Source organism: Somniosus microcephalus, chromosome 24 (assembly GCF_052327205.1).
Source record: "Somniosus microcephalus isolate GS21.2 chromosome 24, FLI_Smic_1.0, whole genome shotgun sequence".
Classification (NCBI taxonomy): domain Eukaryota; kingdom Metazoa; phylum Chordata; class Chondrichthyes; order Squaliformes; family Somniosidae; genus Somniosus; species Somniosus microcephalus.
In genome coordinates this window covers 3,415,046-3,434,085 of record NC_141010.1, presented here as the reverse complement: position 1 = coordinate 3,434,085, position 19,040 = coordinate 3,415,046, and the positions used below count along the sequence as shown (strand labels likewise).

Genomic DNA, 19,040 nt, shown 5'->3' with positions numbered 1-19,040 from the left:
CGCACCATACAAGTGCCAGGCAATGACCATCTCCAACAAGCGAGACTCTAACCATCTCCCCTTGACATTCAATGGCATTACCATCGCTGAATCCCCCACTATCAACATCTTGGGGGTTACCATTGATCAGAAACTGAACTGGACCAGCCATATAAATACTGTGGCTACAAGAGCAGGCCAGAGGCTGGGAATTCTGTGGCGAGTGTCTCACCTCCTGACTCCCCAAAGCCTTTCCACCATCTACAAGGCACAAGTCAGGAGTGTGATGGAATACTCTCCACTTGCCTGGATGAGTGCAGCTCCAACAACACTCAAGAAGCTGGACGCCATTCAGGATAAAGCAGCCCGCTTGATTGGCACTCCATCCACCACCTTCAACATTCACTCCCTCCACCACCGGCGCACTGTGGCTGCAGTGTGTACCATCTACAAGATGCACTGCAGCAACTCGCCAAAGCTCCTTCAACAGCACCTTCCAAACCCGCGACCTCTACCACTTAGAAGGACAAGGGCAGCAGACGCATGGGAACATCACCACCTACAAGTTCCCCTCCAAGCCACACACCATCCTGACTTGGACCTGTATCGCCGTTCCTTCACTGTCACTGGGCCAAAATCCTGGAACTCCCTTCCTAACAGCATTGTGGGTGTACCTTCACCATATGGACTGCAGCGGTTCAAGAAGGCGGCTCACCACCATCTTCTCAAGGGCAATTAGGGATGGGCACTAAATGCAGGCCTAGCCAGCCAGCGACACCCACATCCCATCAATGAATAAAAAAAAGGTTATTACACAAGATTAGAGCTCATGGAGTTGGGGGTAATATAATAGCATGGATAGAGGATTGGTTAACGGACAGAAAACAGAGAGCAGGGATAAACAGTTCTTTTTCAGGTTGGCTGGCTGTAACTAGTGGGCTGCCGCAAGGATCAGTGCTTGGGCCTCAGCTATTTACAATCTATATTAATGACCTAGATGAAGGGACCAAGTGTAATGTATCCAAGTTTGCTGACGATACAAAGCTAGGTGGGACAGTAAGCTGTGAGAACACAGAGTCTGCAAAGGGATATAGATAGACTGAGTGAGTTGGCAGTAAGGTGGTAGATAGACTAAGTGAGTGGGCAGTAAGGTGGCAGATGGAGTATAATGTGGGGAAATGTGAGGTTATTCACTTTGGTAGGAAGAATAGAAAAACAGAATCTTTTTTAAATGGTGAGAAACTTTCAAATGTTGGTGTTCAGAGAGATTTGGGTGTCCTCGTGCAAGAAACACAGAAAGCTGGCATGCAGGTACAGCAAGCAATAAGGAAGGCAAATGGCATGTTGGCCTTTATTGCAGGGGGTTGGAGTATAAGAGTAAGGAAGTCTTGCTACAATTGTACAGGACCTTGGTGAGACCACACCTGGAGTACTGGGCACAGTTTTGGTCTCCTTATCTAAGGAAGGATATACTTGCCTTGGAGGCGGTGCAACGAAGGTTCATTAGATTGATTCCTGGGATGAGGGGGCTGTCCTATAATGAGAGATTGTGTAGGTTGGGCCGATACTCTCTGGAGTTTAGAAGAATGAGAGGTGATCTCATTGAAACATAAGGTTCTGAAGGGGATTGACAGGGTAGATGCTGAGAGGTTGTTTCCCCTGGCTGGAGTGTCTAGAACTAGGGGGCATAGTCTCAGGATAAGGGGTCGACCATTTAGGACTGAGATGAGGAACAATTTCTTCACTCAGAGGGTTGTGAATCTTTGGAATTCTCTGCCCCAGAGGGCTGTGGATGCTGAGTCTTTGAGTGTATTCAAGGCTGAGACCGATAGATTTTTAGACTCTCGGGGAATCGAGGGATATGGGGATCGGGCAGGAAGGTGGAGATGAGGTCAAAGTTCAGCCATGATCTTATTGAATGGCAGAGCAGGCTCGAGGGGCTGAATGGCCGACTCCTGCTCCTAATTCGTATATTCTTAAAACTGGCTAGAATGAGCTGAGTCCCAAGCCCTCAGAGGTTCAGGGACCGGTCTTCCTGCGGGATGTATGTTTGTGTTGAGTATCCCATTAATATACAAGAATGCCCAATATCTCTGGGAGTGCTGATATTGCTGGCTCTCCAAGCACTGCGGAACATGTTCCATTGTTCATTACCAGGATCCACCCTGACCTTCAGCAGCTCACATAGAATCCAAATATAAAAAAGAAATGGGAACCAGATGTGGAAATGTTATTGGAAACCAAGAACTCATTAGGAAATCTTGTATTAACCCCCGAGGTTCTGTGCCTTCCTGTGTATCGCAGCAACAGTCCCTGTTCTCACATTGTTAAAATGCTGCCTTCCCCATACTGGGCACTGCACTCAGTCAAGAGGCACTGGAAAAGGTGCAGAAAAGATTTACAAGGATGATAGCAGAACTGGGAGGTTATACCGAACAGGGAAGGCTGAACAGGCTGGGGCTCCGGAGCGTTCCCTAGGAAAGAGAAGGCTGAGAGGTGACCTGATAGAGGGCTTTAAAATTATGAACATTTAGGGGAGACGTAGAGAAGACGTTTCCACTTGTGGGGGAGACCAGAACTCGGGGCCATCGATATAAGATAGTCACTAATAAATCCAACAGGGAATTCAGGAGAAACTTCTTTACTCAGAGAGGGGTTAGAATGTGGAACTCGCTACCACAGGGAGTGGTTGAGGCGAATGGTAGAGATACATTTAAGGGGAGGCTCAATCAGTACAGTAGAACCATCGAGGCTCGGGACGATGGCAATGTGTCCTACTGCCTTGAAAAACAAGGCTCAATCAACCCAAACATCTCCTTTGCCTAACCGGTCCTGACCCTCTGCCCCACGCTCATCATCTTGGCTCGAAACTGCACCATCACCAGGAAGCCCTGCCTGGAGCAAGAGGCAAGGTGAGAAGCTGAGGAATTCCATCAAGGTGACCTCCCTGGTTTCCTGGCTGCTACTGAACATCCTCAGATCCCTGGGGTCGCTCTGGGGGAAGGCGCATCCTGCGGCTTTCAAAGGGCGGTAGAGTCGGGTATGGTGGGCAGCACCCCCTTGGCCATCGCTGCGCCAACCCAATAATCTACTGCTTCTACGGCAGCTCCATCCAAAAGGGCCGTGACACATCTGGTCCGGCCAGCCCTGCCTCAAGTACCACGCCGCCCCATCCGACAGCCAGCCCAGCAGAGCCCTGTCCAACGCCTTGGCCACTCAAAGTCCCAGTTGCAAAAGGAGATTGTCCCACCACACCACGATGATCAAGACATTCACATGGGCTTCCAATCCGCAAACCTGATCCCGACTGTGGGGTGAGGGGGGATTGGGATTGGGAGACGGGTAGAGGGTGCAAGGGTCAATGAGAGATGATGATTCTATCCTGTGGGGGAAAAAATAGGAAGGATGATACCAGAACTGAGAGGTTATACCTGATGGAGGTCTTTAAAATTATGAAGGGGTTTGAGAGGGTGGACGTAGAGAAGATGGTTCCACTTGTGGGGAAGAGCAAAACTAGAGGCCATCAATATAAGATAATCACTAATAAATCCAATAAGGAATTCAGGAGAAACTTCTTTACCCAGAGAGTGGTGAGAATGTGGAACTCGCTACCACAGGGAGTGGTTGAGGCGAATAGCAGAGATAAATTTAAGGGGAAGCTGGATAAACACATGAGGGAGAAAGGAATAGAAGGATATGGTGATGGGGTGAGATGAAGAGGGGTGGGTGGAGGCTCGTGTGGAGCATAAACACCGGCACAGACCCGTTGGGCCAAATGGCCTGTTCCTGTGCTGTACGCTCGATGTAGTTGTTCGTTAGTGAAACAAATGGTCCAGAAATACAGAGGCTGACAGGCAACACAAAGTCATGGAGAGAAAAAGAGTTCATAATTTGTGAAGAAGATCGTAGAAAGTCAGCAACACAAGGGTGGGTCTGGCTTCGAGCCGATCAGCTCACATCAGCAGAGAGCACGGAGAGTGTTCACTGAACCATCAAAACACTGGATAAACATATCGCTCCATCCAAGCTTGGCTCACAGCACACACACAGGCCAGCTCCCCTCACATCCTATTAAGTTTCCTGGCAAATCGGTTGTACATTTTCTCAGACTCTGCAGCTGGCACTGGTTTCTATTCCCCTCGATGCAGTGTGGCCTGGACACGAGCTCCATCTCCACACACGCACTTTCCAGCAACCTCTACTGTCTCCTTGCCCAACTGCAATTGGCTTCCTGGCACCAGATCGCAATCCTGCCACAGGTCCTGACTTAGTGTTGGGTTAACTTCTCCTCATTCTCCGAAGGCTACAGTTTATCTTCTGGCGATGAAATGTTGGTTTAAGTCACAGATTGTTTATCAGGAATCACCAGCTGCTCCTGATTCGCTGCATTCACTCACCAAGTAGTGCGAAAGTGAAGTTACGACCTCATTTGACAGGGTTCCAGGTACAGAAACAGGGCAATTCACAATAACACAAAGCATGATTACATGTTCTTGGACAAGACCTTTTTTTTTTATTCGTTCCTGAGATATGGGCATAGCTGGCAAGGCCAGCATTTATTGCCCATCCCTAGTTGCCCTTGAGAAGGTGGTAGTGAGCCGCATTCTTGAACCGCTGCAGTCCTCCTGTGTGGTGAAGGTGCTCAGGGAGGGAGTTCCACGAATTTGACCCAGCGACGATGAGGGAACGGCCGATATACTTCCAAGTCAGAATGGTGTGTGACTTGGAGGGGAACTTGGAGGTGGTGGTGTTCCCATGCGCCTGCTGCCCTTGTCCTTCTAGGTGGTAGAGGTCGCGGGTTTGGGAGGTGCTGCCAAAGAAGCCTTGGCGAGTTGCTGCAGTGCATCTTGTAGATGGTACACATTGCAGCCACGGTGCACCGGTGGTGGAGGGAGTGAATGTTTAAGGTGGTGGATGGGTGCCAATCAAGTGAGCTGCTTTGTCTTGGATGGAGTCGAGCTTCTTGAGTGTTGTTGGAGCTGCACTCATCCAGGCAAGTGGAGAGTATTCCATCCCACTCCTGACTTGTGCCTTGTAGATGGTGGAAAGGCTTTGGGGAGTCAGGAGATGAGACACTTGCCGCAGAATACCCGGCCTCTGACCTGCTCTTGTTGCCACAGTATTTATGTGGCTGGTCCAGTTAAGTTTCTGGTCAATGGTGACCCCCAGGACATTGATGGTGGGGGATTCGGTGATGGTAATGCCATTGAATGTCAGGGGGTTGTGGTTCGATGCTCTCTTGTTGGAGATAGTCATTGTTTAGGCCTCAGTTAGAATACTGTGTCCATTTTTGGTCTCCTCACGTGGTGGGTGATATTGAGGCTTTGGAGAGAGTGCAGAGGAGGAGCCACTGGACTAATTCCCAGTCTAAAGCATCTTAGTTACAAAGACAGGCTCAATAGGCTGGGACTCTACACTTTCGAGGAGCATAGACTGGGGGGGATCTGATCGAGGTTTATAAGCAAAATTCAGCCCATCTTCCTGTTCCTGATCATCATCCAGTGGTCAGCTGATTCCCAGAATGTGCTTGGGTCCAGGTCTTGTCACCTCACTCCATTGTTCTCCGAGTGTGACTAACAATCGATTCCTCTAATGCCCCTGCCAGAGCAAGAACAGAACATGAGAGAGACAGACGCAGAGAGAACAGAACAGAAGACAAGACAAAGGGAGTAGGTGTTCACGCTAATCACTCATGGCCATCTTCAACAATGCCGTTCTCCTCCTCTCCTGAAGCCGTGTGTTACACCTCAGTGACGTCAGACACAGGCTCAGCTTGGAGGCCACCAATCACAGAGCTCTGCCGATAGACCGTGACTGGGCTGACAGGGAGACTGGCTGCTCGAGTGAGGGAGAAAGCCAGCGTGGAATTGTACCGCTTCCAGAATCCCCCGCCTTCAGCAGAAGGAGAAGCAGAACACCACTGCTGACCACAGTGTGTGAACTCTGTGTTGTGGGTCGATCTAGCCCAGTGACACTGGAGACAGAATCAGCGGAGAAATCCACTGCCCACTCCTTTACAGAGCCACTCAGCCCAGTGCCAGGTGCTGGGCTCAAACTCAGTCTGGAAATCACAGATTGTTGTTTCTGCTACCACAAGCTCAGCTATCTCCCTTCACCAGCAGTGTTCTCCCCTCCCCTCCCCTCCCTCCCCCATCAGGCACGGCTCAAACTACACAAGCAAGACTGCGGAGGTTTGTAGAAGTGTGCAAGTTCCAAAATTTACCAGAATCAGGTTCCCGAATCCGAGTACTGTTTTTGTAGCTCAATCCCATTTGCTGCATTTACCTGGGCAACGGGAACAGCAACCACTCTGAACTCTGAACCCAGCCACTCTGAACTTTGAACCCAGCCACTCTGAACTCTGAACCCAGCCAAGCCCAACAATTCCAGACGTTATGATTTTCGAGCCTGTCTCAAACACTTGGCCAAAGATAATAATGGGTTTGGGCCGTGGGATCACAATGCATTAACTGTAGTCAGAAAGGTGTGTCGGAAACTACTTTATTAAGAACAAGACCGTCGCTCTAAACTCCAACAAAGACTTGGAATGCACCAACAGCCAAGGACCCACTTTGCAATTTTATTTTCACTTGAAAATTAAATCTCAGCAGGGAGGCAGTGCAGAATAAATCACTCACCTGTAGTTTACTGTACACACCGAGTGGTTGTTAGCTCCAGCAATCATTAACTTCTTTAAGCAGCTTTCTACCCAACACTGTGTGATGCCCAGTCAGGCATGGAGATTAGGAGCAATAGTTTCCTCTTGTTTAACACAAAGACAACTCTGTCGCAGCCAGCCTGGAGACAGCTTCATGCTGCAGGCGGGGGCAGGAGACTGGGCAGCCAGCAATAACCGGCCGGGAGGGGGTTTCTCAAGGCCACCCTGTGCCAGTATCGCTGCATCGGACTCACTGAACGTCACTGAATTCAGAGCGTGCCAACATCTGTACATTAAAACAGCAAGTATATTGAAACACAAGAATAACAAAACATTAACCCTTTAATCATTGTGGGAATTGCACGTTGGGATATAGAACACGATGAACAGGTGATGTCTGGACTATGTTCGGATTTGGGCTAAATCAGGTGATGTGGCCCCCACCCCTTTTGAGAAAACTGCTGAGTGTGATCACACTCAATGAATCTCTCATACAAGGGCAACACCCCATAAGAACATAACAAGAAGCAGGAGTGGGCCATTCGGCCCCTCAAGAATGCTCCACCATTCAGTAAGATCCTGGCTGATCTTCGACCTCAACTCCACTTTCCCGCCCGATCTCCATATCCCTCTATTCCTCTAGCGTCCAGAGCTCTATCGATCTCAGCCTTGAATATACTCAAAGACTCAGCCTCCACAGCCCTTTGCGGTAGAGAATTCCAAAGATTCACAACCCTCTGAGTGAAGAAATTCCTCCTCATCTCAGTCTTAAATGGCCGACCCCTTATCCTGAGACTGTGACCCCTAGTTCTAGACTCTCCAGCCAGGGGAAACAACCTCTCAGCATCTACCCTGTCAATCCCCCTCAGAATCTTGTATGTTTCAATGAGATCACGTCTCATTCTTCTAAACTCCAGAGATTTTACGCTCAATCTACTCAATCCCCATCCCCAAACCCCACCAGGGTATGTGTCCCAGCCCAGGATAGTCACTTGCCCAGCTGCTCACTAGCTCCAAGCAAAGTCCCCGCTGACAATCTGCTCCAATTCCCCCCCACCCCACGTCATGGCCTTGCTAACAGTCAATCCCCGTGTCTCAGCCATCAACAGATAGACTCCCATTTCTACAGCACATTTCACAACCTCAGGACGACCCAAAGCACTTCACAGCCAATGAAATACCTTTTGAAGTGTAGTCACTGTTTTAATGTAGGAAACGCAGCAGCCAATTTACGCACAGCAAGATCCAACAAACAACAAGGTGATAATGACCATTCTGTTCTAACGAAAGGTCATCGACCTGAAACGTTAACTCTGTTTCTCTCTCTACAGATGCTGCCTGACCTGCTGAGTATTTCCAGCATTTTCTGTTTTTATTTCAGATTTCCAGCATCCGCAGTGTTTGTGATAATGACCAGATAGTCTATTTTTTTTTTCAAGCTTTGTGGAACACCTCCATTCAGTCCGTAAGCGTGACCCCGAGCTTCTGGTCGCTTGTCACTAATTCTCCGCCCCACTCCCACTCTGACCGCTCCGTCCTCGGCCTCTTGCACTGTTCCAATGAAGCTCAGCGTAAGCTCGAGGAACAGCACCTCCTCAATCGTTCGATTAGGCACTTTACAGCCTTCAGGACAACATCGAGTTCAACAATTTCAGACCATACCCACCGTCCCCATTTTTTCAAACAGTAGGTTCTGGTAATTATTCTGATGTTGCCATTTACAGCTCCTCTATACCCATCTTACCCATGTTTCTTTACTTGTCCCATTGCTAATGGAATGCTGGCCTTTATATCTCGAGGACTAGAATACAAGGGGGTAGAAGTTATGCTACAGCAATACAAAGCCCTGGTTAGACCACACCTGGAGCACTGGGAGCAGTTCTGGGCACCACACCTTAGGAAGGATATATTGGCCTTGGAGGGAGTGCAGCGTAGGTTTACCAGAATGATACCCGGACTCCAAGGGTTAAGTTACGAGGAGAGATTACACAAACTAGGGTTGTATTCCCTAGAATTTAGAAGGCTAAGGGGTGATTTGATCGAAGTTTTCAAGATATTAAGGGGAACAGATAGGGTAGATAGGGAGAAACTATGTCCGCTGGTTGGGGACTCTAGGACTAGGGGGCAGAGTCTAAAAATTAGAGCCAGACCTTTCAGGAGTGAAATTAGGAAACACTTCTACACACAAAGGGTGGAACTCTCTTCTGCAAACAGCAATTGATGCTAGATCAATTGTTAATGTTAAATCTGAGATTGATAGATTATTGTTATCCAAAGGTATTAAGGGATATGGGGTAAAAGCAGGTATACTAAGTGAGTGGGCAGTAAGGTGGCAGATGGAGTATAATGTGGGGAAATGTGAGGTTATTCACTTTGGTAGAAAGAATAGAAAAACAGAATATTTTTGAAATGGTGAGAAACTTTCAAATGTTGGTGTTCAGAGAGATTTGTGTGTCCTCGTGCAAGAAACACAGAAAGCTAGCATGCAGGTACAGCAAGCAATAAGGAAGGCAAATGGCATGTTGGCCTTTATTGCAAGGGGGTTGGAGTTTAAGAGTAAGGAAGTCTTACTACAGTTGTACAGGGCCTTGGTGAGACTACACCTGGAGTACTGGGCACAGTTTTGGTCTCCTTATCGAAGGAAGGCTATACTTGCCTTGGAGGCGGTGCAACGAAGGTTCACTAGATTGATTCCTGGGATGAGAGGGCTGTCCTATGAGGAGAGATTGTGTAGAATGGGCCGATACTCTCTGGAGTTTAGAAGAATGAGAGGTGATTTCATTGAAACATACAAGATTCTGAGGGGGATTGACAGGGTAGATGCTGAGAGGCTGTTCCCCCTGGCTGGAGTGTCTAGAACCAGGGGGCATAGTCTCAGGATAAGGGGTAGGTAATTTAAGACTGAGATGAGGAGGAATTTCTTCACTCAGAGGGTTGTGAATCTGTGGAATTCTCTGCCCCAGAGGGCTGTGGAGGCGGAGTCTCTATTATATTAAATGCGATGGTACAACAACAACATCTTGTATTTATATAGCGCTTGTTAACGTAGTAAAACGTCCCAAGGCGCTGCACAGGAGTGTTACAAAATTTGACGCCATGCCACATAAGGCGATATTTTGGTCAAAGAGGTCGGTTTTAAGGAGCGTCCCAAAGGAGGAGAGAGAGGCGGAAAGGTTTAGGGAGGGAATTCCAGAGCTTGCGGCCCAGGCAACTGAAGGCACGGCTGCCAATGGTGGAGCGAGGGGAGTGGGGGAGACTCAAGAGGCCAGAATGGGAGGAGTGCAGAGATCTCGGAGGATTGTGGGGCTGGAGGAGGTTACAGAGATAGGGAGGAGTGAGGCCATGGAGGGATTTGAAAACAAAGAACAGAATTTTGAAATCGAGCATTGCTTAACCGGGGGCCAATGTAGGTCAGCGAGCACAGGGGTGATGGGTGAATGGGACTGGGTGCGAGTTAGGACACGGGCAGCGAGCACAGGGGGTGATGAGTGAACGGGACTGGGTGCAAGTTAGGACACGGGGCAGCGAGCATAGGGGGCAATGAGTGAATGGGACTTGGTGCGAGTTAGGACATGGGGCAGTGAGCACAGGGGGCGATGGGTGAGCAGGATATGGTGCGAGTTAGGACACGGGGCAGTGAGCACAGGGGGTGATGGGTGAACGGGACTGGGTGTGAGTTAGGACACGGGCAGCGAGCACAGGGGGTGATGGGTGAACGGGACTCGGTGTGAGTTAGGACACGGGGCAGTGAGCACAGTGGGTGATGGGTGAACGGGACTGGGTGTGAGTTAGGACACGGGCAGCAAGCACAGGGGGCGATGGGTGAACGGGACTGGGTGTGAGTTAGGACACAGGGCAGTGAGCACAGGGGGCGATGGGTGAACGGGACTGGGTGTGAGTTAGGACATGGGGCAGTGAGCACAGGGGGCGATGGGTGAACGGGACTGGGTGTGAGTTAGGACACGGGGCAGTGAGCACAGGGGGCGATGGGTGAACGGGACTGGGTGTGAGTTAGGACACGGGGCAGTGAGCACAGGGGGTGATGGGTGAACGGGACTGGGTGTGAGTTAGGACACGGGGCAGTGAGCACAGGGGGTGATGGGTGAACGGGACTGGGTGTGAGTTAGGACACGGGGCAGTGAGCACAGGGGGTGATGGATGAACGGGACTGGGTGTGAGTTAGGACACGGGGCAGTGAGCACAGGGGGTGATGGGTGAACGGGACTGGGTGTGAGTTAGGACACGGGGCAGTGAGCACAGGGGGTGATGGGTGAACGGGACTGGGTGTGAGTTAGGACATGGGGCAGTGAGCACAGGGGGTGATGGGTGAACGGGACTGGGTGTGAGTTAGGACACGGGGCAGTGAGCACAGGGGGTGATGGGTGAACGGGGCTCGGTGTGAGTTAGGACACGGGGCAGTGAGCACAGGGGGTGATGGGTGAACGGGACTGGGTGTGAGTTAGGACACGGGGCAGTGAGCACAGGGGGTGATGGGTGAACGGGGCTCGGTGTGAGTTAGGACACGGGGCAGTGAGCACAGGGGGTGATGGGTGAACGGGGCTCGGTGTGAGTTAGGACACGGGGCAGTGAGCACAGGGGGTGATGGGTGAATGGGACTAGGTGTGAGTTAGGACACGGGGCAGTGAGCACAGGGGGTGATGTGTGAACGGGACTGGGTGTGAGTTAGGACACGGGGCAGTGAGCACAGGGGGTGATGGGTGAATGGGACTAGGTGTGAGTTAGGACACGGGGCAGTGAGCACAGGGGGTGATGGGTGAACGGGACTGGGTGTGAGTTAGGACACGGGGCGGTGAGCGCAGGGAGTGATGGGTGAACGGGACTGGGTGTGAGTTAGGACACGGGGCAGTGAGCACAGGGGGTGATGGGCGAACGGGACTTGGTGTGAGTCAGGACACGGGGCAGTGAGCACAGGGGGTGATGGGTGAACGGGACTGGGTGTGAGTTAGGACACGGGGCAGTGAGCACAGGGGGTGATGGGTGAACGGGACTGGGTGTGAGTTAGGACACGGGGCAGAGAGTTTTGGATGAGCTGAAGTTTACAGATGGTGGAGGGTGTTAGGCCAGCCTGGAGCGAGTTGGAATAGTCCAGTCTGGAGGTCACAAAGGCAGGGAGGAGGGTTTCAGCAGCGGATGAGCTGAGGCAGGGGCGGAGACGGGCGCTGTTACTGGGGTTGAAGTAGGCGGTCTTGGTGATGGAGAGGAGATGTGGTCGGAAGCTCAGCTCGGGATCAGGTCGAATGCTGAGGTTGTGAACAGTCTGGTTCAGCCTCAGACAGTGAGCAGGGAGAGAGATGGAGTCAGTGGCGAGGAAAAAAAGTTTATGGTGGGAGCTGAAGTCAACGGCTTTGGTCTTCCCGATGTTTAATTGTTGCTCATCTAGGACTGGATGTGCTGTCTTGACATCACAGAGACTGTGGAGGGGTTGAGAGAAGTGATAGTGAGGTACAGCTGGGTGTCCTCAGTGTACATGTGGAAACCGACGCTGTGTTTTCAGACGATGTCGCCGAGGGGGAACATGTAGATGAGAAATAGGAGGGGGCCAAGGATAGATCCTTGGACACCAGAGGTAATGATGTGGGAGCGGGAAGAGAAGCCATTACAGGTGATTCTCTGGCTACGATTAGATAGATAAGAATGGAACCAGGCAAGTGCAGTCCCACCCAGCTGGACAGCGGAGGAGAGGCGTTGGAGGAGAATGGAGTGATCAACCATGTCAAAGGCTGCAGACAGGTCGAGAAAGATGGGGAGGGATAGTTTACCAGGGTCACAGTTACAGAGGAGGTCATCTGTGACTTTGATTAGGGTTTTTTCAGTACTGTGGCAGGGGCGGAAACCTGATTCAAGTGTAGAGTCGTGGAAAAGATGGGCACGATTTTGGGAGCCAACAACACGGTCAAGGATTTGAGAGGGGAAAGGGAGGCCGGAGATGGGGCAGTAGTTTGCAAGGACAGAGGGTTCAAGAGTGATTTCTTTTTTGAGGGCAGATTTGAAAAGGGAGGAGAACAGTACCCAAGGAGAGGGAACCGTTAACAAAATCAGCTGAGCTGGGGGCCAGGAGGGGAAGCTGGGTGGTCAGTAGTTTAGCATCGTGATGGAGAACCCTTTCAATACTTGGCAACAATAGCTGAACAAAGAATGCATGGCGAGTGAGCAGGGGGATAAAGAGCAACGCGGCCCCACTACAGGGTTACTAGTTTATAGATTTAAAACTTTCGTGGAATTTTTATAGTGTCTGCAAGCTGTCAACAAGTTACCCAGTAAAAGAGGCAGTGCTGGCCCAGCGCTTTTAAACATGGCAGTGTTGTACGTTATAGCGACAGGCGGGCTGAAGTCCCAGTGCCTGACACCAGTGGTCAGTGAGCGGATTAACACCTTCCGACAAAACATCCTCTCAGGTTTGTTTTTAAAAAACAATAGAGAGTCGACACCTTTTGCTCAATAGCAATCGTTTCATATGAAGATGCTCATTACTGATGAAGCACAGATTGTTACTAATTCAATACAACCAGTTACCAGCGCTACGCGGCTCAGAATTAGCGATGCTCAGTATATTATCACAGCTCAGTCCCAATACTACAGCCCAGTCCCAATACCACAGCCCAGTCCCAATACCACAGCTCAGTCCCAATACCACAGCCCAGTCCCAATACCACAGCCCAGTGCCAATACCACAGCTCAGTCCCAATACCACAGCTCAGTCCCAATACCACAGCCCAGTCCCAATACCACAGCTCAGTCCCAATACCACAGCTCAGTCCCAATACTACAGCTCAGTCCCAATACCACAGCCCAGTCCCAATACCACAGCCCAGTCCCAATACTACAGCTCAGTCCCAATACCACAGCTCAGTCCCAATACCACAGCCCAGTCCCAATACTACAGCTCAGTCCCAATACTACAGCCCAGTCCCAATACCACAGCCCAGTCCCAATACCACAGCCCAGTCCCAATACCACAGCCCAGTCCCAATACCACAGCCCAGTCCCAATACTACAGCCCAGTCCCAATACCACAGCCCAGTCCCAATACCACAGCCCAGTCCCAATACCACAGCCCAGTCCCAATACCACAGCCCAGTCCCAATACCACAGCCCAGTCCCAATACCACAGCTCAGTCCCAATACTACAGCTCAGTCCCAATACCACAGCTCAGTCCCAATACTACAGCTCAGTCCCAATACCACAGCCCAGTCCCAATACTACAGCCCAGTCCCAATACTACAGCTCAGTCCCAATACTACAGCCCAGTCCCAATACCACAGCCCAGTCCCAATACCACAGCCCAGTCCCAATACCACAGCCCAGTCCCAATACCACAGCCCAGTCCCAATACCACAGCTCAGTCCCAATACTACAGCTCAGTCCCAATACCACAGCCCAGTCCCAATACCACAGCCCAGTCCCAATACCACAGCTCAGTCCCAATACCACAGCTCAGTCCCAATACCACAGCTCAGTCCCAATACCACAGCTCAGTCCCAATACCACAGCCCAGTCCCAATACTACAGCTCAGTCCCAATACCACAGCTCAGTCCCAATACTACAGCCCAGTCCCAATACCACAGCCCAGTCCCAATACCACAGCCCAGTGCACCCCAAATGATACCCAAGCATTCTTTCCAAAAGATCCCAGTTCCCTCTGCTTATAATATAATTTTTTTTTTAAAGTTTTAAAACTTTCAAAAAGTAGAAACTATTCCTTTCAAATCACCCTGAACCTGCCGGGGTTAGTGTGTTTTTTCTGTGTTTGTTGGCATAGCAACAAGGTGCAGCTGGCGAGGAGTGGAGGCCAGGAGTCAGTGCCTGGTGATCACACAAGGCTGAAGGATCGATCGCACCGAGTCTCACTTCCCCACAGCACCGTCCATTCACAGCGACAATATCCAACTCTGGCTGCACTTCCGCAGACAAGCGGCAAGAGTTTCCTTTTCATATTTTTAAGTTTCTTAACCTTCTCCTTTCACCTCCTCTTCAGGACAGGGGCCTGTGCAATCCAGATCTGTTCAAGCTGAACAACTAAAAGACTCGCATTTCTACAGCACATTTCACCACCTCAGGACGTCCCAAAGCGCTTCACAGCCAATGAAGTACTTTTTGAAGTGTAGTCACGATTGTAATGTAGGAAACGCAGCAGCCAATTTGCGCACAGCAAGATCCCACAAACAGCAACGTGATAATGTATGTTGACCAATATGTTGATTGAGGGATAAATATTGGGCAGGGCACGGGGAGAACTCCCCCTGCTCCTCTTCGAAATAGTGCCGTGGGATCTTTCACATCCACCCGAGAGGGCAGAGGGGCCTCGTTTAAGTCTCATCCGAAAGACGGCACCTCTGACAGTGCAGCACTCCCTCAGTACTGCACTGGGAGTGTCAGCCTAGATTCTTGTGCTCAAGTCTCTGGAGTGGGACTCAAACCCACGACCTTCTGACCCAGAGGTGAGAGTGCGCCCACTGAACCACGGCTGACACACGGGAGAATCATCTGTTTGTGTTCCAAAGTGTAGACTGGCCAGACCGTGCTCAGTGTTGAGGTCTGAGGGTCTCCACCCGGACCCTCCCCTCCGGCCTCCCTGCCGGCCTGCCTCCCCGGCCTCCCCCCAGGACCCTCCCCCTGGCCTCCCCCCAGGACCCTCCCCCCGACCTGCCCCCTCCCCCAAGGACCCTCTCCCCCGGCCTGCCCCCAGGACCCTCCCCCTGGCCTGCCCCCAGGACCCTCCCCCAAGGATCCTCCCCCCAGGACCCTCCCCCAAGGACCCTCCCCCTGGCCTGCCCCCAGGACCCTCCCCCTGGCCTGCCCCCAGGACCCTCCCCCCGACCTGCCCCCTCCCCCCCAAGGATCCTCCCCCAAGGACCCTCCCCCAAGGACCCTCCCCCCGGCCTGCCCCCAGGACCCTCCCCCTGGCCTGCCCCCAGGACCCTCCCCCCGACCTGCCCCCTCCCCCCCAAGGATCCTCCCCCAAGGACCCTCCCCCAAGGATCCTCCCCCAAGGACCCTCCCCCCGGCCTGCCCCCAGGACCCTCCCCCTGGCCTGCCCCCAGGACCCTCCCCCCCGGCCTGCCCCCAGGACCCTCCCCACCTGTCTGCCCCCAGGACCCTCCCCCAAGGATCCTCCCCCCAGGACCCTCCCCCAAGGAACCTCCCTCTGGCCTGCCCCCAGGACCCTCCCCCCGGCCTCCCCCAGGACCCTCCCCCCAGGACCCTCCCACGGCCTGCCCCCGGCCTGCCCCCAGGACCCTCCCCTCACCCCAGCATAGTCATTTTGCCTTTTAGCTTTGATCACGAAGCGATGGGTTATATTTGCACCAATACTAAGCTCTGTGAAATAACTGTGATTCTACCGGGAGATTTTACGCCTGGTGCGGAGTTTCTTCCGGAGCGAGTGGGTTTGGCAATGCGGGCGGCGAGGATCGGCTCACTCCAAGCGATCCCCCTCCAAACTCAAATTGTTCAACTGTGCCAAGCTCGGCACGAGTGGGGGGGGGGGAGGTCATCATTTGGAAATTAACTGAGAGCGGCTCTGAAGCCGAGTTAGTCTGGACATTTAAGAGGGAATTAGATAAACCTTAATAGAGAAAAAATATTAAAAAGGTTCAGAGGGAAAAAACCATAACAATGGGATCGGAGACAGCACCAGCTCAAGAGTGATGGGCCGAATGGCCTCCTTCAGCACTGGAATTTCGATGATTAAAAGATTTATTTTTCCACTAGTTTAACAAAGCTGTAAACCTGTTTCAATGGATTAAGCGTTCAGTTAAATAACAGCAGAGGAACTGGATACTAATGAGTTCCATTAATGTCACGATTGGGACCCTCGGGGCTCAGCCGAGCTCCGAGTGACAGACATCAGACACAGCGCTCCGACTCACTCCGACAATCCCCAAAGATTTACCTGTCTCAGTGTCAATCCTATCCCTGTCTCCTTCCTACACTCATCCGACCAATCAATTAACAAAGTGCGGGAATGAAAATTCCTGACGGCAACAATATAATGGAACCTGATTCGCGATCACTTTCCCATTTGAAAAAAAAACTATTTTCAGTCAATTTCTCTCATTTTTAAAGGTTTGTTGCACTTTTATTTTGCATCTCCCCCACCCTCATCTCCCTCACCCCCAGAAACATCTCCCCCACCCCCAGGAACCTCTCCCCCACCCTCACCCCCAGGAACCTCTCCCTCACCCCCAGGAACCTCTCCCCCACCCCCACCCCCAGGAACCTCTCCCTCACCCCCAGGAACCTCTCCCTCACCCCCAGGAACCTCTCCCTCTCCCCCAGGAACCTCTCCCCCACCCCCAGGAAACTCTCCCTCACCCCCAGGAACCTCTCCCTCTCCCTCACCCCAGGAACCTCTCCCTCATCCCCAGGAACCTCTCCCTCATCCCCAGGAACCTCTCCCTCACCCCCACCCCCAGGAACCTCACCCCCACCCCGAGGAACCTCACCCCCACCCCCACCCCCAGGAACCTCTCCCCCACCCCCAGGAACCTCTCCCTCTCACTCATCCCCAGGAACCTCTCCCTCTCCCCCAGGAATCTCTCCCTCTCCCCCAGGAACCTCTCCCTCTCCCTCACCCCCAGGAACCTCTCCCTCACCCCCAGGAACCTCTCCCTCATCCCTAGGAACCTCTCCCTCATCCCTAGGAACCTCTCCCTCACCCCCAGGAACCTCTCCCTCACCCCCAGGAACCTCTCAATTCACAATTCACAATTCAAATCGCTTTATTGGCATGATAAGTTACATCTTATGTTGCCAAAGCATCAAAATACATTTATGGTTTAGCACACAAACGCAGTTCTATTCATACAGTGTATAAACAGGTATATCCCTGAGTGTATAAATATACATTCGCATTGTTTATATATATTCTTTTCTTAGTTTACTGGTTGTCCCTCTGTTCATGGCAAGCTGTAACATAGTGTAACCTCTCCCTCACCCCCAGGAACCTCTCCCTCACCCTCACCCCCAGGAACCTCTCCCTCTCCCTCACCCCCAGGAACCTCTCCCTCTCCCTCACCCCAGGAACCTCTCCCTCACCCCCAGGAACCTCTGCCTCACCCCCAGGAACCTCTCCCTCTCCCCCAGGAACCTCTCCCCCACCCCCACCCCCAGGAACCTCTCCCCCACCCCCAGGAACCTCTCCCTCTCACTCATCCCCAGGAACCTCTCCCTCACCCCCAGGAACCTCTCCCTCACCCCCAGGAACCTCTCCCTCACCCCCAGGAACCTCTCCCTCTCCCCCAGGAACCTCTCCCTCTCCCTCACCCCCAGGAACCTCTCCCTCTCCCTCACCCCCAGGAACCTCTCCCTCTCCCTCATCCCCAGGAACCTCTCCCTCACCCCCAGGAACCCCTCCCTCACCCCCAGGAACCTCTCCCTCTCCCCCAGGAACCTCTCCCTCTCCCTCACCCCCAGGAACCTCTCCCTCACCCCCAGGAACCTCTCCCTCACCCCCAGGAACCTCTCCCTCTCCCTCACCCCCAGGAACCTCTCCCTCACCCCCAGGAACCTCTCCCTCTCCCCCAGGAACCTCTCCCTCTCCCCCAGGAACCTCTCCCTCTCCCTTGCCCCCAGGAACCTCTCCCTCTCCCCCAGCCCCAGTGCCTACCTGTCCTGGGCATGGTTCCCTGGAGTAGCTCGATCTCCGCCGGCTCCATACACACTCCCTGTCCGTGCATGAGCGAGTGCAGCGGGCGCGGGCAGCCGGGGCGGGGGAAACAGCGGAGCCCGGAGCCGCAGCGGGCGGTGTAGACGCCGCACAGACGGCCCTTGGCCAGGGCGCAGGTCCCGCAACAGCCGCAGCCCGGCTCCCGCACCAGCTCCTCGCAGCCCCGCGGCAGCGGGCAGCGGGCTCGCCGCTCCTCGGAACAGGGCGGGCAGCGGAGCGGCTCCCCGGGCAGCGGCAGCCCGGCGGCGGCCAGCAGCGCCCAACAGGCGGCCAGCAGCGGCACCAGCAGCGGCAGCGGCAGCCCGGGCGGCATCGGCGCAGCGGCAGCGGAGCGGGGGGAAGATCGGCGGATCGGCGGCGGGACAACTGCGGGCGGAGCGTAGCTGCGGCTGGAGCCCAATGTGGAATCGCGGCGGCCGCAGCCCCGGCTTTATAGCGGAGCGGGACACGCCCCCCGGGCACTGGTGCCCAGACAGGGGAGGGAGAGGGGGCAAACCCGGGGGAGGGGGCAAACCCGGGGGAGGGGGCAAACTCCGGGGAGGGGCAAACCCCGGGGGAGGGGGCACATTAACCCCGGGGGAGGGGGCAAACCCTGGGGGAGGGGGCAAACCCCGGGGGAGGGGGCAAACCCCGGGGAGGGGAAAACCCCGGGGGAGGGGGCACATTAACCCCGGAGGAGGGGGCAAACCCTGGGGGAGGGGGCAAACCCCGG

General features: G+C 53.2%; 1 protein-coding gene across 1 annotated transcript in view; it reads right to left on the bottom strand.

Moving 5' to 3' along the window:
* LOC147100961 (insulin-like growth factor-binding protein 4) overlaps nt 1-18,742 on the bottom strand; it is a 177,212-nt gene extending 158,470 nt beyond the window's left edge. Inside the window, exon 1 of the mRNA XM_085966076.1 lies at nt 18,269-18,742. Coding sequence (XP_085822202.1) covers nt 18,269-18,641 — 373 coding nt within the window. The 5' untranslated portion in view covers nt 18,642-18,742. The remainder of the gene's footprint in view (nt 1-18,268) is intronic.
* Between the last annotated feature and the right edge of the window lie 298 nt (nt 18,743-19,040).